The sequence below is a fragment of the Piliocolobus tephrosceles genome, chromosome 13, assembly GCF_002776525.5.
Source record: "Piliocolobus tephrosceles isolate RC106 chromosome 13, ASM277652v3, whole genome shotgun sequence".
NCBI lineage: Eukaryota > Metazoa > Chordata > Mammalia > Primates > Cercopithecidae > Piliocolobus > Piliocolobus tephrosceles.
Genome location: NC_045446.1, coordinates 63,011,948 through 63,034,545, shown reverse-complemented (window position 1 = coordinate 63,034,545; position 22,598 = coordinate 63,011,948). Strand labels below are relative to the sequence as shown.

Below are 22,598 nucleotides of genomic sequence, written 5' to 3'. Positions count from 1 at the left end.
GTGGAGGAGGTAACTACTGCATATCCTGCCTGTCTGTTTCCTTGAGGGTTGATAAAGGAGCTGCCATCCACAAACAGGGTTAGTTGTGCATTCTGAAGGGGCCAGTCATGCAAGTGTAGGTGGCTGAGGAGGTTGAGCCTCCAGGACTTCAGGACAAGAATGTTTAGTATGAGGTGGTTTAAGAGGGTCTGGCAGTAAAGTGGCTGGATTTAAAGAGGAGCAAACTACTAAAGTAACAGTGGGGTCTTCTATGAATAAGAGATGGAAAAGTTGGAGCCGGGATGGAGTTAAGTGGCTAATACTTTTATGAGAGATGAGATCCTGAAGACGGTGTGTGGAGAGGACTGTTAAATTACTGCCTCTAATGAGTTTTTTCGCTTCCTGGGTCAGGCAGGCTGCCACTGCCAACGCACGCAGACAGGGTTGCCAGCCTTGTACAGTTGGGTCTAGTTGTTTGGGTAGATAGGCCACAGGGCGGTTGGTGCTGCCGACAGGCTGGGCTAAGAGACCAACTGCCACTTTCTGCCTTTCATCTGTAAAGAGTTGGAAGGGACGCTGGAAATCAGGCAGTGAGAGAGTGGGTTGTGAGAAAAGGCAAGCTTTTAAGCGGGTGAATCGAGATTAACTTGGGGTTGGACAAAGGCCCCTGTGGGGTTTCTTTAACTGCGGCATATAAAGGTTTGGCTAAGATTCCAAAGTTGGGGATCCAATGTCTGAAGAAGCCTATTAGACCTAGGAAGGATTGAACTTCTTTTGCATCTTGAGGGGGGAGAAGGTTTCATATTAGGGCCTCATGGTCGGTAGTTAGTGACCGGGTTGTTGGGGTGATTTCAATTCCCAAGTATGTGACGGTTTGGCGAGAAATTTGGGCCTTGTGTTTAGATACCCTATAACCTAGAGAGCCTAAATGGTTGAGGAGAGTTGCAGTGTCTAGAAGAGAGTCTTGTTTGGTAGGGCTACAGATTAGGAGATCATCTACATACTGCAAAACTTTGCTATTAGTGAGGGGGCAGGAGGCCAGGTCTTTTGCTAAGGCCTGACCAAAGAAGTGGGGGCTGTCCCGGAACCCTTGTGGGAGGAATGTCCACGTCAGTTGAGTGGAGGTGTGTGTGTCTGGGTCTTCCCATGTGAAAGCAAAAAGGAACTGGCAGTCTGTGTGTAGGGGTATGGTAAAGAAAGCATCCTTAAGGCCTAGCACAGTAAAATAAGTAGAATTGGTGGGGATATGGGACAGAAGGGTGTAAGGGTTGGGAACTACAGGGTGCGTTGGACAGATAGCCTCATTGACAAGCCGAAGATCCTGTACTAACCTACACATTCCTTCTGCCTTTTTGACTGGAAGTACTGGAGTATTACAGGGGGAATGGGTGCGGACAAGAATATGTTGACTAAGTAGCCGCGTGATAATTGGCTTTAAACCTTGTAGATGTGTCGGAGAGAGAGAGAATTGGGGGCGGTTTAGGAAACGAGTGGGGTCTTTGAGCTTAATAAGAACTGGTGGGTGGTGGGCCACTATGACCGGGATGGAAGTGTCCCACACTTGAGGGTGTACAAAAATAGGGAAGATGGGGGGTGGGGGTGGCACAGGAGGAACGTGTGCGCATGCACAAAGCATGAACAACAGGTCGTGAGGGGATTGAAGAGGAGTAGATGAGTTGGTGGGAATGGATATGGAGGCCTTTAAGGTGCTCAAGATGTCTCGGCCTAATAAGGGGGTAGGGCATGAGGGTATAATGAGGAACGAGTGCGCAAAGTAGTTGTTGGCCAGGCAGCAATTAAGGAGAGGAGTTTTTCGCAGAGTGGACGGCCTTCCATTTACTCCTACTACGGAGATATTGGATGGAAGGCTAGGTCCAGAGAAGGATGGCAAAACAGAATAGGGAGCCCCACTGTCAATCAAAAAAATTAATTGTCTTACCCGCTACCAGGAGAGTTACCCGCAGCTCGGCAAGGGTGATGGGGGTCCCCGAGTCTCGGCACCTTCAGTTATCGTCGTCCAGATGTAGGAGCTGGAAGGAGCTCCCAGGATCCTGGGAAAGGGGGTCACATCGAGACGTGGCACCTGTTCTCAGGGTGGGGCAGTCAGACTTCCAGTGTCCTTCCTGTTGGCAATCAGGGCAGGGGGTTGCTGGTGGACGAGGGTTAGGACATTCGCTGGCCCAATGTCCTGACGCCTTGCACTTATAGCAAGGCTGCGTTGGGGCTCGGGGGCCTTGTGGACACATGTTGGCATAGTGTCCTGCCTCGCCACATTTATAGCAGGCTCCTTTTTTAGTCTTGGAGTCTGTGGGCTGTGTGCTCTCTGGTTTGGGGTTACGACTGGGCTGTAAAGCCACCGCTAGGAGCTGTACCTTCTGTTTGAGGCGAGCCTGCCGCTGTGCCTCAGCCGTTTCCTCTCTGGAGTTATAGACTTTAAAGGCTAGTTTAACTAGGTCTTGTATTGGTGTCTCGGGACCATTTTCCACCTTTTGGAGTTTTTTGCGAATGTCAGGAGCTGATTGGGAAATGAAATGAGACGCCAAAATGGTGGCCCCTGTGGGAGAGGCCGGATCTAGCCGGGTATATTGGGTTAGAGTCTCAGTTAGCCTATTTAGGAATGCAGCTGGATTTTCTTCCGGATTTTGAGAAATTTCTTTTAACTTGTTAAAATTTACGGCTTTGTTTGAAGCCATTTGCATACCAGCCAACAGGCACTGGACCATGATGTCTCTCCTACGGCGCCCAGGCTAGCCTACTTGGAAGTCCCAGTCTGGGTCTGTCGAGGGGACTGCTTGCTCCCCTAGTGGAATGGTGGTATCAGTTAAATGTTGTTGGTTGGCGTGCTGCCTGTCGGCCACTAGGATGCGCTCTTGCTCCTCAGGGTTTAGGGTAGAGGTTAGGATAATCTGGAGGTCATGCCAAGTTAAGTCATAGGCCTGGCAAAGGTATCTAAATTCCTTTATGTATACAGTGGGATTAGCTGAGAAATCCCCTAAATGCTTCTCAATTCTGGAAAGGTCAGCCAGTGGAAAAGGGACATGTACTCTGACTACCCCCTCCACCCCTGCTACCTCTCGCAAAGGCGCTAACACTGTAGGAGGGTGTGGGGCAGGAGTGGGGGTGTCAGCAGGACACTTAGAGCGAGTGTGGGCAGAGATAGGGGACCCAAGGCAGCCGGCTGAGAACGTGGAAGGGGGCACGGGAGCAAGCGGGCCACCAGTCGATGAGGAGGAAGGAAGAGGAGTCTGGGCAGGAAGGGAGGGGGTGGAGAGAGGAGGGAGAGAAGGAGTAGTATAGGGCGGGAGTGAGGGTGCGGAGGCGGAAGGAAACCCTAGGTCCTCCGGCTGAACAGAAAGGAATGAAGACTCCTCTTTTTTGGGTTTCTGTGAGCCGGCGTCCTTGGCTAGCATAACTTGGGCCAAAGAGCACCGGCTACACAGATCGGGGTGAGAGCGTAGGTCCCAAAAACCTTGGATGTAATTGATTTCAGACCACTTGCCTAGTCACTGGCAGAAATTGCTGAGGTCGATCAGAACATTGCTGTCTAGGGTGCCCTCTGGTGGCCACTGACACTGATTGTCTAGTTTGTATTGGGGCCACGCCACAGTGGAAAGGAAAATTAACCACTTTCTTTTGAGGTCTTGTTCGAGTTGTAGAGTTTTTAGATTGGCTAAGAGGCACCCTAAAGGGGTGCTCTTTGGAAATTTGGACTGGGGGTTTCCCATTTGTATCCACTTTACTTATACAATGGACACAATGGAAATGGAAGTGGATCTCTGCCTGGCTTCAAAGCGTCCTTTGGAGCCACCAGAGACAGACTGGAGGCTCTTGGAGCCAAGGTGGAGATCACCTTCAGGCAGACGTCTCCGTCCTGAACGGGTCTCCCGAGCCACTTCGTGGCTCAAAAGTGGGCCTCGGACCTGCGCAGGATTTTTGGCCAAGGGTGGTAAAGAGGAGACAAGGGCACTTACCCCAGAGAGGCCGTGAGAGTGAGGGAAGCGGGTCTCAGGTCCTGGTCCGTCCGCGGCGTGGGAGCAGGAGGAGGTTTCTCAATCCTTAGAGGCCTGAGGATGGGTCTCCTCCTGGGTTTCAGCACCAACTGATTTGCTTTCTATGAAGCTGATTTGCTTTCCAGGAAACCGATTTGCTTTCCAGGAAACTGATTTGCTTTCCAGGCACACCAGGGCGAGTATTAAAGGACCAGCGAGTAGGCAAGGCTAGGAGCAAAACTGCAAATTTATTTTTTTTGGTCACCTAGCTTCAGGGAAGAAGGTGTGGAGGGTGAGGTCTGTCGGCCTCCGGCAAAGGAGGCCGAGAGAGTCGCCCAGTGGAGCTCTTGGGCGGAGTTCCTGCAGTCCCGACAGGAGTGGGGGCTGAGGAAGTGCGCACAGCGCGCCCGCCGGGAGCGGCTTTTATGTCCTGGGCCTGGGAGTGGGAGGGCAGTGGGCAGGACATAGGCGGGTCAGGGGCCGGGCGGTAGTCGTGGCTAGGCGGGTTCTGGTTTTTCTCCGTCGGAGGTTGGGTTGCACCTGCGCAGTCGACCTGTGTCTTTCCCGGGCGCGGGAAAGTTGACGGTGAAGGAGCCGGAACTGCGCCATCTTGCCTCCGTTCGTCCAAACATCCACCAAAATATTCAAACTGATAAACACTTTTAGTAAAGTTGCAGGATACAAAATCAACATTCAAAAATCAGTAGCATTTCTATATGCCAGCAGCAAGATTCTGAAAAATAAATCAAGAAAGTAATGTCATTTACAATAGCTACAAATAAATTAAAATACATAGGAATTAACCAAAGAAGTGAAAGATCTCTTACAGTGACAGAAATTCGGAGGCTGAGACAGGAGAATCACTTGAATTCAAGAGATGGAGGTTGTGGTGAGCCGGGATCATGCCACTACACTCCAGCCTAGGCAACAAAAGCGAAACAAAACTCCATCAAAAAAAAAAAAGGAAGGAAGAGGGTGGGGGAGGGAGGGAGGGAGGGATGGAAGGAAGGAAGGAATAAATTGAAGAGGACACAAACAAATGGAAAGATATTCCATGTTGTTGGATTGAGAGAATCAATATTCTTAAAATGTCTATACTGCCCAAAGCAATCTATAGATTCAATGCAGTCTCTATAAAAATACCAGTGGCATTCTTCATGGAAATAGAAAAAAAATCCTAAAATGTTTATAGAACCACAAAAGACCCAGAATAACCAGAGCTTTCCAGCTATCCTGAACAAAAAGAACAAAACTGAAGGAATCCTATTGTGTGACTTCTAATTATACTACAAAGCTATAGTAACCAAAACAGCATGGTACTGGCATAAAAGCAAATACCAGTGGAACAGAATAGAGAACCCAGAGTCAAATCCACCCATCTGCAGTGAACTCATTTTTGACAAAGTTGCCAAGAACATACACTGGAGAAAGGACGATCACTTTAATAAATGATGCTGGAGAAACTGGATATTTATATTCATATGCAGAAGAATTAAGACCCCTATCTCTTGCCATATACAAAAATTAAATCAAAGTAGATTAAAGACTTAAATCTAAGACCTCAAACTATGAAACTACTAAAAGAAAACATTAGGAAACTCTCTAAGACATAGGACTAGGCAAAGATTTGTTGAGTAATACCCTGCAAACACAGGCAACCAAAGCAAAAATGGACAAGTGGGATCACATCAAGTTAAAAAGTTTCTGCACAGCAAAGGAAACAATCAACAAAGTGAAGCAACAACCCACAGAATGGGAGGAAATATTTGCAAAATATCCATCTAACAAAGGATTAATAATGAGAATATATAAGGAGCTCAAATAACTCTATAGGAAAAAAATTTAATAATTCAATTTAAAAGTAGGCAAAAGATCTCAACAGACATTTCTCAAAAAAAGACATATAAATAGCAGACAGGGCAAGGTGCAATGGCTCATGCCTGTAATCCCACACTGTGGGATGCCAAGGTGGGTGGATCGCTTGAGCCCAGGAGTTAGAGACCAGCCTGGACAACATGGTGAAACCCCATCTCTACAAAAAATACCAAACTATAGCAGGGCATGTGGCATATGTCTGTAGGAGGCTGATGTGGGAGGATCTCTTCAGCCAGGGGGGCAGAGGGTGCAGTGAGCTGAGATTGCGCCACTGCACTCTAGCCTGGGTGATACCCTGTCTCAAAAAATAATAATAAAAATAAATGGCAGACAGGCATATGAAAAGGCACTCAACATCATTGATCATCAGAGAAATGCAAATCAAAGCTACAGTAAGATACTATATCACCCTAATTCAAGTGGCTTTGCACTCAACATCATTGATCATCAGAGAAATGCAAATCAAAACTACAGTAAGATATTATATCACCCTAGTTCAAGTGGCTTTTATCCAAACGACAGGCAGTAACACAGACGCTGGTGAGGATTTGGAGAAAAGGGAGCCCTTGTAAACTGTTGCTGGGAATGTAAATTAGTACAACCACTATGGAAAACAGTTTGGCAGTTCCTCAACAACTAAAAATAGAACTTCCATATGATTCAGCAATCTCACTGCTAGGTATACACCCAAAAGAAAGGAAATCAATATATCAAAGAGAAATCTGCACTCTCATGTTGATTGCAGCACTATTCACAATAGCCAAGATTTGGAAGCAACCTAAGTGTCCATTAGCAGATGAACAGATAAAGAAAATTTGGTATATATACACAATGGAGTATTATTCAGCCATGAAAAAGAATGAGATCCTGTCATTTACAACAACATAGATAAAACTAGAGGTCATTATGTTAAGTGAAATAAATTAGGCACAGAAAGACAAATTTCATGTGTTCTCACTTATTTGTGAAAGTTTAAAAAGTAAAATAAATTGAACTCATGGAGATAAAGAGTAGAAGGATGTTTACCAGAGTCTGGGAAGGGTAGTCAGGTGTGGGGGGAGCCAGGATGGTTAATGGGTACAAAAAATATAGTTAGATAGAATGAATAAGATCTAGTATTCGATGACACAATAAGGTGACCACATCAACAATAGTTTATTATACATTTAAAAATAACAAAACCGGCTGGGCACAGTGGCTCATGCCTATAATCCCAGCACTTTGGGAGGCCAAGGCGGTCATGAGGTCAGGAGATCAAGACCATCCTGGCTAACACGGTGAAACCCCATCTCTACTAGAAATACAAAAATTAGCCAGGCACAGTGGCAGGCACCTGTAGTCCCAGCTACTCGGGAGGCTGAGGCAGGAGAATGGCGTGAACCCGGGAGTTGGAGCTTGCAGTGAACCGAGATCGCACCACTGCACTCCAGTCTGGGTGACAGAGTGAGACTCCATCTCAAAAAAAACAAAAACACATGATTATTTCAATAGATGTAGAAAAGGACTTCAACAAAATTCAACAGCCCTTCATGCTAAAAACTCTCAATAAACTAGATATTGATGGAACGTATCTCAAAATAATAAGAGCTATTTATGACAGACTCACAGCCAATATTATACTAAATGGGCAAAAACTGGAAGCATTCCCTTTGAAAACTGGCACAACACAAGGATGCCCACTCTCACCACTTGTATTCAACATAGTGTTGGAAGTTCTGGCCAGGGCAATCAGGCAAGAGAAAGAAATAAAGGGTAGTCAATTAGGAAAAGAGGGAGTCAAATTGTGTCTGTTTGCAGATGACATGATTATATATTTAGAAAACTCCATTGTCTCAGCCCAAAATCTCCTTAAGCTGATGAGCAACTTCAGCAAAGTCTCAGGATCCAAAATTAATGTGCAGAAATCACAGGCATTCCACCAATAATAGACAGCCAAATCATAAGTGAACTCCCATTCACAATTACTACAAAGCAAATAAAACACCTAGGAATCCAACTTACAAGGGATGTGAAGGACCTATTCAAGAACTACAGACCACTGCTCAACGAAATAAAAGAGGACACAAACAAATGGAATCAATATCGTGAAAATGGCCATACTGCCCAAGGTAATTTATGGATTCATTGCTATCCCCATCAAGCTACCACTGACTTTTTCACAGAATTGGAAAAACTACTTTAAAGTTCATATGGAACCAAAAAAGAGCCCACATAGCCAAGATAATCCTAAGCAAAAGGAACAAAGCTGGAGGCATCGTGCTACCTGACTTCAAACTATACTACAAGGCTACAGTAACCAAAACAGCATGGTACTGGTACCAAAACAGATATGTAGACCAGTGGAACAGAAGAAAGGCCTCAGAAATAACACGACACACCTACAACCATCTGACCTTTGATAAACCTGACAAAAACAAGCAATGGAGAAAGGATTCCTTATTTAATAAATGGTGCTGGGAAAACTGGCTAGCTATTTGTAGAAAGTTTAAATTGGATCCCTTCCTTATGCCTTATACAAAAATTAACTCAAGATGGATTAAAGACTTAAATCTAAGACCTAACACCATAAAAACCCTAGAAGAAAACCTAGGCAATACCCTTCAGGACATAGGCATGGGCAAAGACTTCATGACTAAAACACCAAAAGCAATAGCAACAAAAGCCAAAATAGACAAATAGGATCTAATTAAACTAAAGAGCTTCTGCATAGCAGAAGAAACTATCATCAGAATGAACAGGCAACCTACTGAATGGGAGAAAATCTTTGCAATCTACCCATCTGACAAACGGCTAGTATCCAGAATCTACAAAGAACTTAAACAGATTTTCAAGAAAAAAACAACCCCATTAAAAAGTGTGCAAAGGATATGAACAGACACTTCTTAAAAGAAGACATTTATGCAGCCAAGAGACATATGAAAAAATGTTCATCATCACTGATCGTCAGTGAAATGCAAGTCAAAACCACAATGAGATACTATCTCACAACAGAATGGCAATCGTTAAAAAGTCAGGAAACAACAGATGCTGGAGAGGATGTGGAGAAATAGGAATGCTTTTACACTGTTGGTGAGAGCGTAAATTAGTTCAACCATTGTGGAAGACAGTGTGGCAACTCCTCAAGGATCTAGAACTAGAAATACCATTTGACCTAGCAATCCCATTACTGGGTATATACCCAAAGGATTATAAATCATTCTGCTATAAAGACACATGCACACATATGTTTATTGCAGCACTATTCACAATAGCAAAGACTTGGAACCAACCCAAATGTCCATCAGTGATAGAGTGGATTAAGAAAATGTGGCACATATACACCATGGAATACTATGCAGCCATTAAAAAGGGTGAGTTCAAGTTCTTTGCAGGGACATGGATGAAGCTGGAAACCATCATTCTAAGCAAACTATCACAAGGACAGAAAACCAAACACTGCATGTTCTCACTCATAGGTGGGAGCCAAACAATGAGAACACATGGACATAGGGTAGGGGACATCACACACTGGGGCCTGTTGGGGTTGGGGGTTAGGGGAGGGATAGTATTAGGAGAAATTCCTAATGTAAATGATGAGGTGATGGGTGCAGCAAACCAACATGGCAGATGTATACCTATGTAACAAACCTGTACGTTGTGCACATGTACCCTAGAACTTAAAGTATAATAAAAATAAAAAAGTATAATTTGATTGTTTGTAATACAAAGGATAAATGCTTGAGGTGGTGGATACCCCATTTACCTTGATATGATTATTATACATTGTAGTCCTGTATCAAAATATCTTATGTACCCCATAAATATAAATACCTACTATATACCCACAAAAATTAAAAGTTAAAACTTTTTGACAAAAAGGAGAATGGGACACAAACAGGCACAGGGAGAAGATCACATGAAGATACCAGAAGAAAATGGCCAACTACAAGCTGACAATAATTACCCTCAGAAGAAATCAAACCTGTCAACCCTCGATCTTGGACTTCTGCAAAGCCACTTTTGCCAAATGAAGTAACATTCACAGGTTCTGGGAATTAGGACATGAACATATCTTTTGAGAGGCTACCATTCAGCCCACTACAGCTGTTTGTAAAAAGAAGCAAGCCTCCTGATGGAAGTAAATGTTACCTTCTCAAGAAAATAAATAAACAAGATGAAAACCACCCCCATTCCAATGTATAGGAAATACTGGAAACAGAATACTACAAGGATGTAATAAAAATTACATCTTTGTCATTTTTTTCTCAGACTGCAGGAAACTACAGAACAAAAACCCAGTTTCTTCGACTATTAAATTGCAAGAGGGAGAAAAGGAGAGATAGATGAAGAAATGTGTAGAGGAAAGGAAACCTAAACAGCATTGTGCAGTTGCACTGTGGGGGCTATATTTGTATCCTGATTTGAAAAACTTTTTTGTAAAAAAGGAAACAATCAGGAAAATTTGAGAACTTGTTGCTTTATAAGTACTTACTGTAAATTGTAATGTGGTTATGTTTTCTTAAAAGAACCCTTATCTTTTAGATGTACTGAAATATTTATAAATTAAATGATATGTCTGGAACTTGTTTCAATATAATTAGGGGTGGAAGAGGTAGATGGGCTTAAGATGAAAGAATATTGGTCATAAGGGGATGTTTTGGAAACGGGGTGATGAAGACATGAGGATACATTCTACTATTGTCTTTACTACATGTGTATTTGAAATTTTCCGTAATAAAGAGTTTAAAATTTTAAAAGGTTGAAACCTCCTCCTCAAGAGAAACAAAACAAAAAGATTAATAGTGCTTGAGGACAGGTTTGGCATCTAGAGAGGTGATCCTCTTAACTTTTCTGCATGGTGATTAGAGAGGCTCTGAGGGCTGTGTAATGAGCTTTCACAGCTATTCTAGCTTAAAACTGGAATCCAAGAAGAGAACAAAGTACATTTCTCTTTGAGAATATGTTTATTCAGCCAGCCTTCCCAGACCATATTCTAACAACTCCTCACCTCATCTCACCCCATCATCGGCCTGGATTAAATATCACCTTGTTCTCTTCCCATACCCTCTACACACTCCGTGGTGTATTTTAATTATGTAGTCTGTTTGGTTCACCCAGTTTCCATATTATAAATTCTTTGAAGATACTAACCTTGTTTGTTCATCTTATTCATCTGTATATCCCCCTCATCCCTGGGTTTCATGTTGGACCTGGTAAACTCTCTCAATAAATGGTTGGTAGAGTGAGGGGGTGGGAAGCAATCGATAACTGGGATTGCACTGGTAAACAAAATGCAATATACACCTACTATTTTTTGTATCTCCTCAATTATCCCTTTTCCCAGGACTACTAAATTAGAGCTACAGAGTTACTTTGAACTTTTTTTTTCTTCTTCTGCCCATCTTCTAGCAGAGGTGCTAATGGGCTATAATATACTGCAAATGAAAGATAAGTAAGTGCTAAGCAATGTGTTAGCAAAATAGAAAGTGGGGTGCCCCATCAGATTCCGATTTCCACTCTTTCCCAAGGTGTGTAAATACAATGAATTTTTTTCAGATGGCTGCCTTTCTGTGCTATTTGTTCTTCTGCTTTCTGTGTATCAGAATTCTTCTTTTATAGAAATTCCAGGCTGGGCGCAGTGGCTCACGCCTGTAATCCCAACACTTTGGGAGGCCGAAGTGGGCGGATCACGAGGTCAGGAGATCGAGACCACACTGGCTAACACGGTGAAACCCCGTCTCTACTAAAAAAGTACAAAAAAATTATCAGGGCGCAGTGGCAGGTGCCTGTAGTCCCAGCTACTTGGGAGGCTGAGGCAGGAGAATGACATGAACGTGGGAGGCAGAGCTTGTGGTGTGCTGAGGTTGCTCCACTGTACTCCAGCCCAGGCAACACAGCAAGACGCCATCTCAAAAAAGAAAAAAAAAGAAATTCCTTTCTAGCCTGTCTTCTTGATATGCTGTAAGATGGTAATTAGTGTGTAACCTCCTCAAGAAGGTGCTGAGAAATACTCTACAAACACTATTTGGTGCTGTGGATAGGATTATCTGGCAGTTTCCTAGTGGATGGCAATGGCCATGAAACAGACTTTAAGAGGCCCATAAAATTTTAGAGCTGGGAGAGATGGAAAAGACCAATGTGCTTCCTTATGTGCACCCTGTTCTGTATTACACAGAATAGATTTTTGTGTAAAAACTATCTTCTTGCCTTCTTAAGGTTTTGTATATTGTCCAGTTCCCAAATCTGATCTAGTTTCTAAATTATCACTTTCCAAATTTATTTTTGAGAAAATAGGACAGATAAATAATAACCATAAAATGAAAAATAAAATGTGTAACATCATTTCTTTCTTACCACAGTGTTGGATGATTTCTCATTTGTATAGAAAACAGCAGCATAAATCTTAAACTTAATAATGTAATTGGACATTTTAACCTCATTAAAGACCTAAAGATATTTTATTTTCTCTTTAGGTGGTACGGGACTACAATCTTCAACTGTTTTTGCAAGAGAATGCTGTATTTCACAAACCCCAGCCCTTCCAGTTCCAGCCTTGTGACAGTGATACTGTAAGGGAATTACAGATTTTCATTTCATGTGTTGTTCAGTTGTGTTTGTGCTCAAGTAACAGTTATCCTTGGTGTAGACAGACAGAAAAAACTGAGTATATCTCATCAATTTTATAACAAAACTGTAAGGATGCAGAATAATGATGACTTTTTTTTCCAAATTGTGGTCAAGAAACTCAGTGTCTTTATGCTAACAACCTTCTACCAAATGAGGTTAAGTTATAAGACAAGTTTCTGAAACCTGAAAACATCTGAGGGAAGAAGAAAAATATTCAATACATTTACTCAAATGTAAATTATATTTTCCCTGAAACTCTTTTTTTTCGAGGTGGAGTTTTGCTCTGTCACCCAGGCTGGAGTGCTGTTTTCAATCTTAGCTCACTGCAAGCTCTGCCTCCCGGGTTCATGCCATTCTCCTGCCTCAGCCTCCCCAGTAGCTGGGATTACAGGTGCCCACCACCAGGCCCGGTTAATTTTTTGTATTTTTAGTAGAGATGGGGTTTCACCATGTTAGCCAGGATGGTCTCAATCTCCCGACCCCGTGATCCGCCCGTCTTGGCCTCCCAAAGTGCTGGGATTACAGGCGTGAGCCACTGCGTCCGGCCTCCCTGAAACTCTTTATGTTGTACCCCTCCAAAGAAATCAGTGGTTAAATTTTAACCAGAATAGGCCAGGCGCTGTGGCTCACGCCTGTAATCCCAGCCCTTTGGGAGGCCAATTCAGGTAGATCTCCTGAGGTCAGGAGTTCAAGACCAGCCTGGCCAACATGACGAACCCTATCTCTACTAAAAATACAAAAATTAGCTGGTCGTGGTGGTGGGCACCTGTAATCCCAGCTACTTGGGAGGCTAAAGCAGAAGAATCACTTGAACCTGGGAGGCGGAGGTTACAGTGAGCCGACTCCACCACTGCATTCCAGCCTGGATGACAGAGTGAGATTCCATCTCAAAAAAAAAAAAAAAAAAAAAAAAAAATTTAACCAGAATAGAATTAATAAATGGAATAATGAACATGTGTATGAAATATTTTGGTTGGTCTTATAAAAGATTATAGGCCTTTTATAATTCCTTTCAGATTTTTTAGAATTTTAAACCTCAAATTAGCAATTTTTTTAATGCCTCTACATCGCTGCCATTTTTTTTTATTGTGGCAGAATACACATAACACAAAAATTACCATTTTAACCGTAGTTAAAGGGTAAGATTGATTCACTGTCACTACATTTCCAATGCTGTGCACTGTCATCACTTTGTAGTTCTGCAACATTTCATCGCTTTAAAAAGAAATCCTGACCCCATTAAACAGGCACTCTCCCTATGCCCCTCCCCTCAGCCTGTGACATCATTAATCTATTTTCTGTCTGTAGATTCTAACTGGCAATTGTTGTTTTTATTTTCACTTATTTTTTATTATTATTATTTTTATTTTTATTTATTATTATTATTTTAGTTTTGAGACAGGGTCTCACTGTCACCAGGGCTGGAGTGCAGTAGTGTGATCTCAGCTCACTGCAACCTCGCTCTCCTGGGCTCAAGTGATCCTCCCACGTCAGCCTCTCGATTAGCTGGGACTACAGGCAGACACCACTATGCCTGGCTATTTTCTTTGTATTTTCAATAGAGATGGGGGGTCTCACCATGTTGTGCAGGCTGGTCTCAAACTCCTGAGTTCAAGCGACCCACCCACTTTAGTCTCCCAAAGTGCTGGGATCACGGGTGTGAGCCACAATGCCCGGCCCCAGTTAGCAGTTGTTTAAAAGTATACAGTAATCGTCCTTGAGTTTATGGGAAATGTTTGCCATTATTTAAATTTTTAAAAAAGAACAAAAATGCTAATTTGGTAACATAGAATTGAAATTTAACGTCTGCAAAATGAGAAGGCACATGTTGGCATTATTAGCACATTCTCTCAATGTAGGCAAGCCAAAAGGAAAGTCAAATTATATTCATAAAGTATTTTGGTAAATTTAGAACCAGAACCAGGGGAGTTTGTGATATAGTTCCAGAGTTTAATGGTATCAGCTTAATAGAAACACATTTGCCAGAGATATCTTCATTACTTTTCTTACACTTTAAGTAGCTCTGTTAGCAGCTATATAAAGAAATGTAGGAAATCAGCATTTCCCTCTATATTACAACCTTTGCCCTTTGTCGTAGTGCTTTTTTTAAATAAAATCAGCTTTTGCCAATGACTTATTCACATTCTCCTGGGATTTGATTTATTCGAAGCCTGGGAGGGATGAAGCAGAGCATTAGAAGATACAGGGTATAGACAAGTTTGTCAAGCTTGACTTAAAATTATGACTAATTTGATGTTATTTTATCATTGCTATTTTCTACAACAGTGACTCTCATCTCACTTTTTCCCAGCCAAACTACAGCCCTAAATCCTTTGTTTCTAAACACTGTGCTAAATGTTTTTAGGTGTTGTGTCCTTGTTTGCCTTACATTTCTAACTCTATGCTATGTTTTTTGTCCTTGTGCAATCTTTACTGGGCAGAGTTTAAAAGCCGCCCAACTGGTGGATATTGAGCTCTCCCCTGTCAGTGCTCTGAGAATGACCATAGCTGAGGTATATGGGGTGTGGGTCAAGGGCGGGAGGGATGGGACGTGTGGGTTTGCATGTTAATGAAGGGTGGGACCTGGTGTTGTATGTATATACATGTATAAGAGGCTCCTAATGCACCAACTGTGTTTTCTCTTACAAATTAAGAATTTCCTTCCCTGTTTATAGTGAAGAAATTGAGCTTCTCATTTTTCATCTTGTGTGAAGCACCTTAATTTTCTTCAGTGGGTGTGCTGGAGAGAACCTTACAGCTAATCTTGTCTTTATTAAAGGGGAAACTGTAGCCTAGTAAGGGAGACTTGTCCAGAGTCATATGGTAAATTAATGACATGTTACTATTGTGATTGCAATGGTAATGTTATTTCTGCTCTGCTATTCTGTCTTCTAAGAAGAAATGTGCAGGACTTGGGAAGCAATTAGCTTTTTCATAATGGAAAAAGATAAATGCCTATGATTTTAAAAAATCATTCCATACCTTCAATCATTTAAAAAGTCTTTTTTTTTTTTTTTTTTTTTTTTTTTAAAGACAGGGTCTTACTCTGTCTCCCAGGCCAAGTGCAGTGGCATAATCACGTAATCACGGCTCACTGCAGCCTCAACCTCCTTGGCTCAAGCAGTCCTCCCACCTCAGCTTCCTAAGTAACTGGGACTACAGCTAATTTTTATTTTATTTTATTTTATTTTTATTTTTGGTAGAGAGGGGATGTCACCATGTTGCTTAGGCTGTCCTTGAACTCCTGGGCTCAAAAGATCCTCCTGCCTCAGCCAGACATTTATTATTGTCTGGCTCTGATTATAATCATCCTAGTGGATATGAAATAGTATCTCGTGGTTCTGGTTTGCATTTCCCTAATGACTAATGATGTTGAGTATCTTCATGAGTGTATTAGCCACTCATATATCTTCTTTGGTAAATGTCTATTCAAACTTTGTTTCTATTTTTTTATTGGATTGTGTCTACTTGTTATGGATTAGATCTTGAAGATGAATTGCAGTTTACTATGCAAAGAGGGAGAAACAACATGCCAGGAAGCAAAAACAAAAATTGAAAAGAATAAAAATAATAGGTGACATTCATTGAACATTTATTTCATGCTAGACATTTTTCTAATGGCATTACCTATATTAATTTATCTCACAACAACCCTATATCGTAGGTGCTATTTTCAATCCTTCTTTTACAGTTGAGGAAACTAAAGTTAAGAAATCTGACTGGGTGCAGAGGCTCACGCCTGTAATCCCAACACTTTGGGAGGCCAAAGTGGGTACATTGCTTGAGCCCAGGAGTTTGAGACTCCTGGGCAACATGAGCCTGGGCAACCTGGCGAAACCCTGTCTCTAAAAAAAATAAAAATTGAAAAATACAGAAAACTAGCTGGGCATGGTAGCACACACCTGTAGTCCCAGCTACTCAGGAAGCTGAAGTGGGAGGATCACTTGAGCCCAGGAGGTGGAGGTTGCAATGAGCCGTGATCGTGCCACTGCACTCCATCCTGGGTGACAGAGCAAGACCCTGTCAAAAAAAAAAAAAAAAATCGAAAGAAAGAAAAGCAATTTGCTTTGCTCAAGGTCACTCAGCTAATAAGCATTAGAGCCAGAAAAGTTTGAAAGTACATAACTGTACCTGAAATAGCAAGTAGACTTGGTGATGAAAGTGGGATGCAACCAGGTGTTATTTTTGAGTTTTATATATGATGGTAAATGGAGAACTATGTACTCAGGTAAGATAGTAATAGGATGAGACCCATTGCAGGGGCAGGACAGTATTGTTCTTTTATTTTGAATTTTATAGTTTGAGTTAGGAATTTTGAACTGCTTATGAGTTTAAAACATTTATTTTTCATTTACTAAGCACTTACATATACTTTGCATATGCCTTTGCCTTACAGACAAGAGAATTCAGCAAATATTTTATCTAAATTTACATAAGATATAGTTAGGAAAGTTATAGGACTTTTAAAAGTTACCACTGTGATGAAATGTAACTCTTACTTTCTTCTGATTTTCATAAAGTGCCTTAAATTTTTTTTAACTTTTTAATATAACCCGTTTCCAACTAAACTGTTTTCCCTACAAAAGTCCAAGACACCCAGTTGAATATGTATAGTCACAGTATTATTATGGTAATTTAATTAGGACTTTTTTGGGTAGAATTTTATATTAACCAAAAGATGACTACAAGTGACAGTGACCAATAGCAAGCTTTGTCTTATGTAGTAACTTAATAGCTATCTCATGGTTAATACTGAAGGATTTTCTTATCTATATTTCCATAAGAGAGTTACTGATTTCTAAAGTGTTCTTTCTTTATATCTTCAATTATCATTTCTCAGATGATACCAGAAAGCCAGAGCTCTTTCTAGAAAAAGTAAAATACATCTTTTTTTGCTGAAATGACTTTTTAATGCAGAATTATTCTGAGAGGATATGGAATGTGCCTTTAAATCTTCCTGTCTATAATAAGGATATTCTGTGAGAGAGAACTGACAAGCACATTTATTAGGATCTCAATGTTAGAGTCATTCAGCTGACACATGGATCACACTGGGGTTAGTGATTCATACAGGTGGTGTACAATGGACAAAACATGAGTTTGGGTGTCTCAACTAGCAGTTTATTTACATATATTTCACTTTTGTGATTCAGCTTCCTCATGTGTAAAATAACAACAGTTGTCCCTTGGTATCCATGGGGGATTGATTCTAGGAATCTCTTCGTGTACCAGAATTCACAGACGTTCAAGTCTGCTATATAAAATGATGTAATATTTGCATATAACCTATGCACATCCTTCATATACTGTAAATCATCACTAGATTATAATCCCTAATACAATGTAAATACTCTGCTAATAATGGTCCTATTACATTGTCTAGGGAATAAGACAAGGAAAAAAAGTCTGTACATGTTCAGTACAAACACAACTATCCTTTTTTTTTTGCTCTTTTTAAAAAATATTTTTGATCCACAGTTGGTTGAATCCACAGATACAGAACCCACAGATATAGAAGAACAACTATACCTTATTTGTTTGAAAATTAAATAAGATACTAAGCATTTGACTCAATCCCTGACATACTGAGTCAGAATAGATGTTGACTGACTTCAGCATTTTTTTTTCTTTTTTTGTTTTTTTTTAGTATTTTCTCCCTAATTGCTACAGGAAATACCAAATATCAAATGTAGAAGACATTACAAATCTTGAAATGCTTGCAATACTTTTGCAGTCATGATCCCTAGCTCTCAACTCCCTCATTGGATTGATCACTGAGAGTCCCTTGGGACTTTTGTTGTCCTACTTATTCCACAAAGAGGATCTCATCAACGTCCCTCTTGGCAGTTTGTACATCTGAAAGGCAATTTGTTTGGACTAATTTTAAGTACATGACTTGTACTTTTTAACACCTCTGCCCTACATACATCTCAGTGACCCATCCCTTCATTACCAGAACTAGTGATGAGTGCCATTAGGGGCATTTTCTCACATCCTGTGAAAAAGGACAAAGTGAAGCTGGGATGGGAAATAATACAGGAAACATGCATGTCCACAAAACTTGGGTAAGTATGATCTATACAGGCAGGAAAAACAAGGAAACTTTCTCAAGTTTCCCAGTCGAGATGAGAATACCCTTTCCCCTTTACCTTCCTTGAACAGCAAATAACAAGATCTTCACAGATAATGATAGTAAAAAGCTGACACTAAATTTCTGATGTATGATCTTTCCCTGTTATTCTAGATGCTATTTCTGATATTTCATTCTGCCTTCTATAGATGAACAATTATAGTAAGTAAAATGTCCACTTGCTGTAGTTGAGGATTTTTACACATTAAAGTTTTACATAAGGGGAGTGATTTATGCATCTATTAAAAATAAATATTTAGCAAAAATTTCTCTTGTGTATAAAAGACTACATGGGGTTAATATACTGTGCAGGAAATGTACCTGAAAATTCTGTATGTTATGGGTGGCTCTTTCTGCTTGTAGAAATTTTGTATTGCATATAGCGTTGTCTCATAAACATGAAAAAGGCTGTGATAGGATTTGTGAGAAATCCTCCTGTTGAGTAAACAGGTACCATCCTCTTACAGATATGCTTGGCACAGTATCCAAAAATGAGAGGCTTTGACTAAAGACATGAGTGTTGCGTTTTAGAATTAGCAATACTGACAGTTAAGTGTTCATAGTGGTTGTCCTAATTTCTTCAGCGTTTCACAAAAGGCTTTTTGTAAAAAGTCCACCATCTATATGATAGGCCTTCTACTGGTTTAGTCACCTTTCTTCCTGATCTGGTTCCTTGTCTAACCATCCAGAGTAACTAGATTTTTGCTTAGATGCATTAGTTATGTGCTGACACATAGGAGCCTGGAAGTTCCCCTATCTAGCTTGTGATTATAGTTCTTAAAGCAAAATCTCTGTAAGAGCTACCAAAATAAAGGCATACTCTTCATAAAGCTGTTCATCTAACCATGCCTGTAGGTGTGTTCTCGAAAGTGTTAGACACAATGTTTTTATTGCCATTTTTGTTTTACTTTTATGTCATTACTCAGGGACATATTTTTTGCTAAGGTTTGCCTTTGATACTCTAACCCAAGACAAAAGTATAGCTCCTTTCAGAGTTCTCATCATTTCTTCACCCCAGCCTTAATGGGTATATTCCTTTTCCCCAGGTGTCCAGAGTTTTCTAGAATTGTCCCAAGGCTCAGTCCATACCAGTTCTTCTCCAGCGTACTTTCCTGAGAGACCAGGCACACTCAACAATTATCTAGATGAGTTCCCACTTCTTTCCAAGTGAAGGTTCTGCTATCCTAGCATAGTCAGAATAAATTAAATTATGTCTCTTAAGAGGCAGTGTTCCACTCCTCTTCAAGGTGTGTGGCATATTTGAAATATGTGACTTAGAAGTCTACAGTCTCTTACCAAAAGCCTTGGGCCAAATATATTTCAAAACTCAGAATTTTCCAGATTTTAGAAAAGTGACCCATATACCATACATTGCATAAAATCTTGAGCATTGTATGGGGAAGCACCCTGTGATCAAACATTTTTGCAGTGAAACTTATGAATATTTTCATTCATATATGTACATATGAAAGAAAAAAACTATAAATAACCTCTTATTAGTTCAAATCACATTTTGGCTCAAGTGAGTTTTGGCTCCAAACTTACCAAAAAATACTTACTCTTTTTCAGAGCATTTTGAATTTCAGAATTGTGGGATTGTGAACCTGTACAAACATGTGGTTGGAATACAATAACCTACAGAGATCCAGATGCTTTTTACTTGAAGAAGTCCTTTTGAGAACAAATAATTAATAACTTTATTGAAATAATTAACCATATATTAATATACTTCATAAAGAATAAGATAGATCCAATATTTAACTCAATATATTAATATATATTTTTTGAGAAGCTCTGTCACCCAGGCTGGAGGGCATAATCATAGCTCCTGGCAGCCTTGATCTCCTGGGCTCAAACAGCCCTTCTGTCTCAGCCTCCCATAGATAGGACTACAGGTATGTGCTAATGTTTTTTTTTAAGAGCTGGGGTCTAGCTGTGTTGCCCAGGCTGGTGTCAAACTCCTGGCCTCAAGCAGTTTTTCTGCCTTGGCCTACCAAAGCCCTGGGATTGTAAGTGTGAGCTACTGTGCCCAGCCCCAATATATTTCTTGTCTCTCAGTAAACTGAAAAATGTAAGTAGTACAAATTCCCTGAATGAGGGTTAATTAGCATGTTATGCCATTGGCCTAACAACCCCAACACTATCTTTTTTTGAAATGAGTTGGAATGCTAGTATTTTACTATGTTAGTGATTTTCATTCATCATACATGACAATCTCTTTTTCTCTCCTTGAAATGGTTATATTTTAGTTACAGAGTTAAAAAACAATTACTGTTTTCTTCTGTGAAGTCAGCTTTTCTTGCCCTGCTCACTCCACTCAGATATCTGAGCCTTCTATGCGTTTGTATTAACCTTAAAGTAAACCAAAATCATATCTTGAGAGAGTATCTAAGGACGAAATAGTTAAGATGACTTAAAGACTAATATATGAAGAATATTGGAATGCTGATTTCCTTAATTTAGTTCCTTAAAGTTATTTAACAACTTTATGACTGTTGAAAATACTTTAATATTTTATTCTAAAGGGACTAGGGATTTTTAAAATTTTATTTATTTATTTATTTATTTATTTATGTGTTTATTTATTTATTTTGAGACAGAGTCTCCCTCTGTAGCCCAGGCTGGAGTGCAGTGCCATGATCTCGGCTCATTGCAACCCTCTGGCGCCACCACGCCTGGCTAATTTTTGTATCAAATACAGGAAAAATGTTGGACTAGGCATGGTGGCTTATGCCTATAATCCCAGCAATTTGGGAGGTCAAAGTAGGAGGATCATTTGAGGCCAGGAGTTTGAGACGGCCTAGGTAACATAGTGAGATCTCATCTCTACTAAAAATCAAAAAAATTATCTGAGTGTGATGGCATATGCTGTGGTCTCAACTACTTGGCATGCTGAGGTGGGAGGATTGCTTGAGCTCAGGAGGTCAAGGCTGCAGCGAGCCATGATTGCACCACTGCACTCCAGCCTGGGCAATAGAGTGAGACCCTGTCTTCCAAAGAAAGGAAAAATGTTACAAGAATGAACTAGGCCAGGCGTGGTGGCTCATGCCTGTAATCCCAGCACTTTGGGAGGCCAAGGACAGGTGGATCACTTGAGGACAGGAGTTCAAGACCAGCCTGGCCAACATAGCGAAACCCCATCTCTACTAAAAATACAAACAATTAGCTGGGCATGGTGGTACATATCTGTAATCCCAGTTACTCCAGAGGCTGAGGAACAAGAATCTCTTGAACCCGAGAGGCAGAGGTTGCAGTGAGCTAAGATCGTGCCACTGCACTCCAGCCTGGGTGACAGAGTGAGACTCTGTCTCAAAAAATAAAAACTAAAGATAAAATAAATTTGCCAACGTTTTAAAAAGAAGCAGTCGTTATGGTTTCTTTGTTAGAATCAACCACTGCTAATACCACTGTCTTAAAAAAAATTATCGGCCATGCATGGTGGCTCACACCTGTAATCCAAGCTGAGACTACAGGCACGTGCCACCACACCCAGCTAATTTTTTGTATTTTTAGTAGAGACGGGGTTTCACTATGTTGACCAGGATAGTCTCGATCTCTTGACCTTGTGATCCACCTGCCTCGGCCTCCCAACTTGAACCTGGGAGGCGGAGGTTGCACTGAGCCGAGATCACGCCACTGCACTCCAGCCTGGCCAACAGAGTGAGACTCTGTCTCAAAAAACAAAACAAACAAAAACATAATTATCTATACTAGATCCTGATTTATATTTATCTTTGATAGTGAAGGTGGTATTGGAACATTTCTCTGTGTATTGTTTAATACCCTGGGCCGTATTCGCCTTGTATGAAATTCTCAGTTGTCAAGACCTGTGTCTCAGGCGCTTCCACATGTATTCCATGGCTTGATTTCAGAATTCATGAAAAGGATAAATTAATTTGAATTTTAGTTTTGTGTCATTCCCTACCCAAAGGATCTCAAAGTCACATCTTCCAATCAGTGGCATTGGTTATCTGTCCTGATCATTGGACTCCCAAGTCTTAGTAAACACATAAAAAATA

General features: G+C 40.9%; 1 protein-coding gene across 1 annotated transcript in view; it reads left to right on the top strand.

Annotated features, from left to right (window-relative positions):
• Window positions 1-22,598, top strand: part of LOC111540880 (F-BAR and double SH3 domains protein 2) — a 158,667-nt gene that overhangs the window by 80,932 nt on the left and 55,137 nt on the right. The window contains exon 5 of the mRNA XM_023209511.1: window positions 12,296-12,391. Within this exon, the coding sequence (XP_023065279.1) occupies window positions 12,296-12,391 (96 nt within the window). The remainder of the gene's footprint in view (window positions 1-12,295; window positions 12,392-22,598) is intronic.